The sequence below is a fragment of the Plectropomus leopardus genome, chromosome 5 (assembly GCF_008729295.1).
Source record: "Plectropomus leopardus isolate mb chromosome 5, YSFRI_Pleo_2.0, whole genome shotgun sequence".
NCBI lineage: Eukaryota > Metazoa > Chordata > Actinopteri > Perciformes > Serranidae > Plectropomus > Plectropomus leopardus.
Window position 1 is genome coordinate 36,890,365 of NC_056467.1, and position 9,060 is coordinate 36,899,424.

General features: G+C 40.4%; 1 protein-coding gene across 1 annotated transcript; it reads right to left on the bottom strand.

The window, feature by feature from the left end:
* Positions 1-112: 112 nt before the first annotated feature.
* On the bottom strand, positions 113-7,900 carry LOC121942876 (serum response factor-like). The gene is made up of 6 exons (XM_042486168.1): positions 7,840-7,900; positions 5,277-5,453; positions 4,524-4,634; positions 4,083-4,280; positions 3,887-3,963; positions 113-2,852 (listed from the first exon to the last, which is right to left on the bottom strand). Exons 1-6 carry the CDS (start codon positions 7,898-7,900, stop codon positions 2,757-2,759), a joined length of 720 nt encoding a protein of 239 aa, XP_042342102.1. The 3' UTR covers positions 113-2,756.
* Between the last annotated feature and the right edge of the window lie 1,160 nt (positions 7,901-9,060).

The following is a 9,060-nucleotide window of genomic DNA, read 5'->3' on the forward strand; positions in this document are numbered from 1 at the left end:
CCCAATTAAAAAAAGTTCTTCAGCAGAAGATGTTGCTCTTGGAACAGTTGATTGTGTTTCATCTTTTTATTACAAAACGTCTGTACAACAAAACAAATACATAAAATAACCATATCTTTCAATGACAGGGTGAACACCACAAATTCTGTTCAATAATCCCCTTTTTCAAATATTTTTAAAAAACCACCAGATGATATGGGGGACTGTCTTTAACCTGTAAATTGCCAACGCAAAACAAACTTGCAGGATGATGTGACATGCACAAGAACAGACCAGAGAACACCAAGCGTGAAAATGACCAGTGGAGAACTGAACAGCAGTCAGCACGGGTACTTTATCCTCCGTCAAATTCTCTTTGGCTTCGAGCCAGCATGCTCAGTCATCCACCTAATTCTGTAGAAATGAGTCAAAAAATCTCACTCTCTGGGCACAGCACAGGATTGTATGAAAAGTCCAAAGTCATGTGAGGTGGTCTGGAAATAAGTAAATCCTACATTTCCCTCGCCTAGCAGTGATTTAGAAATCAGCCATGGAAAAGAGGCACTATGGTGCAGAAAGAAGGCTCTCAGTCTAATAACTCATTCTTAATGATTGCTGAGGTACACACTGAGATTGCAGTCAGCCAGGGTTTTACAGTTGTAGTTAAAGGAGTATATTAACATTTTAAAGCACCTGAAGTTACTTTTCCTAAATAAGAGATCCTTGGTTGTACAAAAATATCCATACTGTTGTAATACTGCAGCGTTGAGACTGCACTGAATAACACCAAGAGCTTCCACAAAAGGAAACAATAATGCTTTGACTGCAGTATCGAAGTGGAGTATTAAATTGGTGTGAGAATGAGTCCCAAAACTCGAAAATGAGTTAGCATTTTACCACTCCCAGTTCCCCCATCACAAAGTTTATGGGTTTATTTTTAATGTGGTTTTGGTTATGTCTGAAATGAGGTCTGTTGTTAACACACGCTTAGGAGACTTACACTTTTTTTTCTATGAAAACAAAATATATCCATAAATTCCCCACTTGTGAACTATGAAGCTTTCATGTCCTAAAACAAAAAAGATGTTTTTTTAGCAAGTGGCTAAATGAAACTATAGAACCATCATCATGCCAAACACTGCATCACAGTCTCGCGACGGCAATGCTACTGTGGTGTAGTTCATTTATAGCCTAACGTTAGCATTTTACTTCTGGTGATTGCATTTACGCTTCAAATATCATAAAAGTGGTGTTCATTCCCAAAGATTATATTGCTTAACAAAACATGGAAGTATCATAAACGTTTGTTTGCCCCAGAGCTTATTTTCTACAATTTCCAAAATCCAAAGGAAAAATCCCATGGACTTTTGACGAAGGAACCAGTGTGACGCTAACTTCCACGTTGGCCTACACTAAAACATCATCCCCCAGCACTCTTATTGAAGTGGAATTGCTAAGTAATCTGCAGTGTCTTGTTATACAAGAGGTTTGTGTTCAATGCCCTGACTCAAATCAGTATTAGCATCACATAATTGAAGCTTTGCAGTCAAATGGAGGCAGATCAGAGCGACAGGTTTACAATGGATCGCCTTTTAAACAAAATAAGGTTTATGTAGTTATCTGATGTCACGAAAACCTGTTTGGCACTCTCAGAAGGATCAAGTCAACTGTTGCATTTAAAAACAAGTGAACAAACTGAAGCTTAAATATCACTTTGTATTCTGTGTGCGAACGCAGATGAAAGTATAGATAGCATTCCACTAAAAGTTGAGATATATGAAAATCATTTCCATCAGATTGTCAAGTTTCCACACAAAGAAAGTGCCAGATCAGGGCTTCATTAGGAAAACTCCCATGCAAAATTGATGCTATACTATGATAATGATCTTGCCATCAGCTGTAAAAAAAAATTAAAAAAAAAAAAAATGTTAACACTAAATCATAAATAATTGTATGTTTTACATGTGACCCAGCTTCTTGATCCTGTTTATGGGACAATCCTACAAATGTACAATAAAAATAAAACATCCAGCGTTCTTCCTCCATCCTGTAGTGAAAACTCCCAACAGCATGACAGTATATCAACATATGATGGTATATAAATTAATTTACATATCCATGTAAATAATTCATTTTCTTTAAGCAAATCATTTTCATGTACATACAAAACCACTACGTAAAAAACAACTACATGCCGTCGCACAAACTAAACCAGGCTAAAAATACAAGTTATCAATTAAAAAAAAAAAAGAACTATGTACATTTCCAAATGTCTCTCTTTTTTTAAGTCAATAAGCGTCACCCCGCCAATTTACAAACCCCAGATATGCGCGCACACACAGACACACACGCTTGTGCACAAGTTGCTCACACTGGAACATTCAGACAAACAAATGTCTCTTTGGCTGGTGTGAAGCTGTGGCACCTCGCAGTGTGTGTGTACATGTAATTACACATTTTCAAAAAAAACACACTCACACACAAAAAATAATAACACCATCTAACGGCATAGAAAATAGCTTCCGATGATGGATGTTGTGATATATTTCCTATGCATTTGCGAATATATATATATATTTATATACCAAAACATACTGTATAAGGGTCAGCCACACATATGCCCTTGATTGTGTGTTTATATACTGTATGTACTTTAAAGTCACATTCAGAAGTGTAATGTGAAACTCTGTAGGAAGGCATCAATAAATAGAGATGTCAGAAAGTCCGTCTGTCTGTGTGTCCCTGGTTCTGCCGTCTTGAACAGCTCCAGCCGTCTGTCAGTCGCTCTTTGAGTTCTGTGCTGCGTCAAGGTTGACCACCTGGAGCTCCGTCAGGTTACTGCTGCTGCCGCTCGACTGCTGGCCAATCACCATCTGGAACACAGCACAGCTACGTCAGGCGACAGTTTCAGACAGCCAATAGCACGTCATCACACAACACCCAGCACAGATGGAAATCCTGCTACACTACATGCTGTTTATAATGGGCTGGCGTAGTGCTGATGTTTCCTGTTATATTTAATATTATATCTTGAAATCGTACGACTTTCTTTTCATTACATTACATCTTTATTCTTGTAATATCACAACTTTTCTTTAAATAGTATAACTTCACTCGTTAAATTACAATTTCATTTTCCGTAATATTCTAGTAATATCATACAAGTTTTTCTTGAAATAGAATGACTTTATTCTCATTAAACTATACCTTTATACTGGTAAAATTATGGAATTTATTCTTGAAATAGTTAAAGCTAGTTCTCATTAAATTACATCTTTATTCTTATAATATTACCATTTTTTTCTTGAACTATTTTTATTCAATTATGACTTCATTCTAGTATTATTCCAACTTTTTTTCAAAATAGTATAACTTTATTCTTATTGATTTAAAACTTTATCCTTGTAATATTCTGACTTTTTTTCTCTAAATTACAACTTTATTCTCATAATATGACAATGATAATATGTTAAGGGTTTTTTTTTTCAGTATGGCCCCAATCATTCTTCGTACTTTAGACTCAGAATGGGCGTATTAAAAAAAAACACACCAAAAAAATTGAATTTAAAAGGATTTTTACAACGGCATATATAAAAATGCCTATATATTTTAAACTGATTGATATTTAAAGGCTGGACTTGGTGAAGTATTTTGAAAAAACATTCAGGTTTTGATTCTCATGCACTGCTACAGTGGTGTTTTGTTAAATCTACATGTGTATTTTGCTGAAAATCAAAGATAAAACAAGCTGCCAGCTGATCATTCGTACAAAAAGAGGCAACAGGTGACGACCCCTGCGGCCTCCGTGTGCCAGTGCTCTGTTAGGATGCATTAGTGAGGTCACGTGGCATGCTGGTTGCATAGGGAATATGAGAGTTTCACTTGTAAAATGTAGATCTTGCCGTACTGGGTGTAGCTGCACCGCTGATACGGGGATCTGCACCGTGCCTGGAGGTGCTGTGAGGAACACCTGAGGGACAGCACCTGGGGGAGAAAGTAATGATGAACTAAGTTTATATTTATTAGAAATTATGCCCATATTCATCCAAATCTGTCACCCAGTAAATCGTGTGTTTTCAGCCTGTGTTGTTCAGTGTGCCTACCTGTGTCTTGGGCCTGTGCATGGGACACCTGCATGGCCGAGGTGCCCTGGGAGAAGGCGTTGAGCACGGCCAGCCCCCCGTCAGCCAGCCCTGGCGTGGAGGCGTACATCACTGTGTGGGGGCTGGGGTACATCATGTGACCTGCGACAGATGTTGGCACTGACGAGGTGACGATGGTTGCTGGGAGACTCACTGTTGCTGGAAAAGAGAGCAGGGGAGGGAGGAGGAGTGGGAGAAAGCAAGTGTCACACTGAGGGCAGGAGTTGTGTATACTGGGTGGCCAGCAGATGGCACTTAATAACTGTTGAAATTTAAACCGCTAACTCCTGCTTATGCAGTGTGTAGCGGCACAATAACACTTTTTGAGGACACAGCTGATTCCAAACAGAAGCAGAACGAAAAATAAAAGCTGAGTCTTCCTTCAGATCAGATTTGACCTACCAGTGGAGTTTGTGGATGTGTGGGAGATGTCAGGACTGCTGTCGCTGTTGGAGGTGGACTGGGTATTGGGGTAAACCTGGATAGCCTGGAGCTGCTGGGGAACCCCTGCTCCTGGAGACACACAGAGGGCACACAGCCACTACAGTAAGTCATCAAACATCCCACACAGTGAATAGCGGGAGTTGCAGTATGGGGACTGCAGCAGTGGGGGTGCCATATGGTAGCACACTGGCTGGCAGCAGATGGCGCTTCATATCTATCTCAAATCGCCTGCTAACTCCTACGAATGCAGTGCGTAGTGGCACAATAACACTTTTCTCGAGGACACAACTCATTTCAAACAGGAACAGAATCCACAACAGTGCGAGCAGCAAAAATACAACACAATCTCTCTTTTTTTTAAAAAAAATGCTGCTGAGCACAAAGTGGGACAACCAAACACGAGAGGAGCCTATTGCCACTCATGGAGATGCAGTTATATTTGCATTTTAGGCCAAACTAAAACTGATGATGGGGTTTATACAAAAGTGATGCTACTATATGTCATCGTGACTGTTGACATATGGTAGCACTGGCAGGAGAAGCATCTGCAGTTCTATTAGCTGAGGCAGAAGAAGTTGTCGTGCAACTAGCGTTAGTAATCATTAGGTGCACAGTTGTTAGTCACAGCAGAACAGTTAGCATTAGCAGCAGCTTCATGATGGTCTACTGTGATTAGTATGAAGCAAGCAGAGTCGTGGCAGAGCAGGTCACCTGTGAGGGAGACAGCAGCAGGGAAGCGGAAGACAGCCTGCTGTCCCTGCTGTGGCTGCAGGGCGGCGGCCAGGGCCTGACCATGCTGCCCCTGGAGGGCCAGGGAGTGCTGCTGCAGCTGGCTCAGAGGAATGGTGGGGGTGCCTTCCCGTACCCCAGATGCTGTTACAATCGCCCCTGTCCAGGTGATATGTGCCAAGATTGAGGTGAAATGTTCACTTTTTCATAAAAGCATAAAACTTAGTACCCTTTTGGGTTCCTGAACATTTTTTGGAGATGGAGTCATCAAAAAAAGGCCTCTTGGAGGCAATGACAGCCACTTCCCTTTCTGCTACTACCAAACACAATTGTAGTGGTATGAGATTTCCACTATACACTAACCGTCTCAGAAGATACTGCGTTTTCAAGGTGTCAAGGTATTACAGAATTATTATTATTATTATTATCATTATCAGAATTTCCTTTAAAGGAATTAAAACCGAAGGGTTAGTTTTAATTTAGCTATTTTCAACACTATAATTAAGACTTAAAATCATTTTTAATGGGAGTATGTGTCAAAAATAACTAACATAAATGTAAAATTCTCCCTAAACCCTATAAGCAAATTATGTATTTTGCAGTCTATCTCCTAAACCAAACATGATAATACAAAAAAATAAGTAATGTTTGATGTGTTTTGATGGTCAAGGATTACAATGAGACAATCAGTCTGTTAGAGATTGCATCTTTGTTGTCATCTCAAGTGCTTTTCACTGTTCACTTGAACAGTTTATGATGTGTGTGGTATTATTGAAATCCTTGACCATAAAAACATTGGGGTTAAAATCATTTAGTCTGTGTAAGCATGTTTGGTTCAGGAGACATGATGCAAAATACATAATCTGTTAATGGCGGGAACTTAACTGGCCGCCTCAAGGCATTTCTGTGATTGCTCCATTTCTGAAAATGTTCAGGGCCTCCAACTGCACAAGTGTACCAAATTTCATATTTTCATGAAAAAATGCACAGTATTTTCACATATCACCTGGACTAAAGGGTCAGATGTTACATGCAATCTAGTGTTTCAATCAATATTGTGACTAACATTGCTTGTAAAAACAAATGGCTGTTAACAAGTAAAACAAAGATACAAGTTATCTACAAAAAATGTATCCAAATAGTTCAAGAGGTTTTTGAGTGATGACATCAAAACCAAAAATTGTTGCAATTACCCCTAGTCTCATCTAATCAACCCCGCCTTTCCAGTCACAGACAAAACAACTCAAATCCTAAAGAAATGCAGATGATAAAGAGCTGATAGACATACTTATACAAGTTAGTTCCGACGAAGCAATTTGATTCGTCCAGTTATTGCACGAGTGCAGTACAACCAGTGACTTAAAGATAAAGAAAAAATGATTAATGCTGTCTCTCCGCCACTCCCCATGAAAATGATATCATATATTGACTATACTTGTAGTGCAACGAGGTAATCGATGCATATGATGCGTTAATATTGACCGAAAATTGCTGAAAATAACGTCGCCGCTGTCTGTCCCGCTTGAGATTATTCACAGCGAGGACACATCGGGAACTATCCGCATCTCCATGAGTCACGTGACTGTATGGCGGCGAGATCAAAGATCATCGGATCGCTCTGTTTAAACGGCACTGAGTGTAACATCACTGGGACTTTTAACTCTTTATGTATCACTCCGCTTGACCGCTGTTCTAAATTGTTAATAAGGTCCACAGTAACGGTCGGTGGTTTTCCCGTGTTACTGTAGACTGTAGTGTAACAGACGGCTCAGGAGGTGTCAAGGTAAAAAGGGCCGCGGTTGCTGTTGGAGCTGTCACACCATCTTCCGTCCCGTTTATTGTTTTATTAGTTATCCAGTTAGGCGAACCCAGGACGCTCGGTTATATTGGCGGCAGCGATGTTCTTCCACAAGCTGTGAGAGCTTTTCTGTGGACATGTTGAGTGACTGTGTACCTGGAGCCGTTATTTTTAGCTTAGCTGCCTCAGTTTAGCTAGCTTGTTAACCTCTGCGGTACTTCAAAACTGTGTACAACTACATTACGAAGACGTGACACGGAGAGGAGGACTCTTTTGAACCTCACGGGGATGTTTGACAGACGCTCACCCGGGCAGGGACTCTAAGGTTGACCTGTCCTCTTGAAGACAGGAGCCACAGTTTCCTCAGCTGGGTGAGGCAGCTGGAGGCGGCTGTTAGTGTGAGTGGAGACCGCAGTAATGAGACCGCAAGTCAAGAGAGACACACAACGTATTTTACTGAAAACGCACAACTAGGCAGCAGCTGCCCTGCGCATAACATGTAGACCTAACTAACACAATGTAGCAGGCTAGTTTTCTGGAATTTTTTTGTGTTGCTAGGCAACAGCTGTCACGTTCAGCGGTTGCGCAACTATTTGTGTCGGCGGAGCAAAAAAAAACAAAAACAAAAACAAATCTGTTGTCGCTTATTTCTGTTAACTAATAAATGACGCTCGTTGAACTGTTTCATAAAAGCAATATCACAATCGCGGTCGTGCTGTGGTAGTGTATACCATCACGGCGAATCACAGCCACCATCAGAAGCTTTCAGTGTGGTGTGTGGCACACGGGACGCGCAGTTGAACGTCATGTTAGCAGTACATCACCAGCATAACACTTAATGTTCAGTGTGAATTACAGTTTTACAGAACCGCCAGACTAGTGAAGTAATTTTAGCCAGCATAAAGAAATTGTGTCACATGTTTGGGTAATCTGATTGCCTCTTCTGATCGACCTTCATAGGGACATAGAACATAGAACAAATATCAGCCGATAATTATTGGTGGCCAATCAATTGGAGCACCCTTCTGGGGTTGCTAGTTTTATAATCCTTGCTGGTCCCCTACTCTGGCTGCTTGAAGAAGCCATAATGAGGTAATTTAATTTTTGTATATTAATGGCACCAATTATTTGGCAGTGACAAAGCAGTGATAATTAGCTACATGTATAAATAACATATAACATTAGGCCTGGGCCACATTGAGCATCCTATGAAAGGACTCCAAACAAACACAGGGTTTCGCCTGGATGAGCGTGGTTTTGCAAAAAGTAGCAGTGCACACTTCACCGAGCTACACCACTGTCTCAGGCCCTCAGCCCTGCTCAGCCAGTGCTTGGAGTGCGTGTTCATGAGTTTTCAACGATGGAAGGTGAGTTACATTATTTTTATACAGGTAATCGGTAAACTACAAGCTGTTGTAAGCAACCGAGAAAGTTGGAAGTTTTTAAGTTATGATACAACCAATTTACCTATTGGCAGTGAAAAAAAACCCCATATACTTAATGTATTAGGTTACCATACAGAACTGTTTAAGAAAATGCAATCCTCCTTAAAAATTACACCATCAACAAGCTGTATGTGCACTTCAGCAGAATATGATTGCGTGACTGCCACACACAAAACCAACAGAAATGAATTCACCTACATACACACACATCACAGTGCGCACAGAGCAAGCATCAGCATAATAACCATTTTCCCAAATAAACAATGACATACACAGCAATGGCAGCAGCTGCCTGTGCATCACTACCTTAGCATGGTGGCCATTATTATTAGATTAAAAAAATGTTACATGCTAGATAATTGACCTATCGCTAAGCCCCGCCCCCCAAAACCATGAACCAATCACATTTTGTGTAAGTACACAATGCCCTCGGACATCCTGCCTGTAGACCTCTATAGAAAAGCATCAGACATTTTGATTTTCCTGCGGTCTTATTTAAATTTATGCAGTTATTTCTTTAAAA

Bases quoted from the DNA above. Each gene is read 5' to 3' on its own strand.
- LOC121942876 (XM_042486168.1), bottom strand. From the start codon at position 7,900: ATGACGTTCAACTGCGCGTCCCGTGTGCCACACACCACACTGAAAGCT. The intron at 4,635-5,276 runs GTGACCTGCTCT...GTGTGTCTCCAG, and splicing joins TGCTGCTGTCTCCCTCACAG to GAGCAGGGGTTCCCCAGCAG. The intron at 3,964-4,082 runs GTAGGCACACTG...TTTCTCCCCCAG, and splicing joins TGCACAGGCCCAAGACACAG to GTGCTGTCCCTCAGGTGTTC.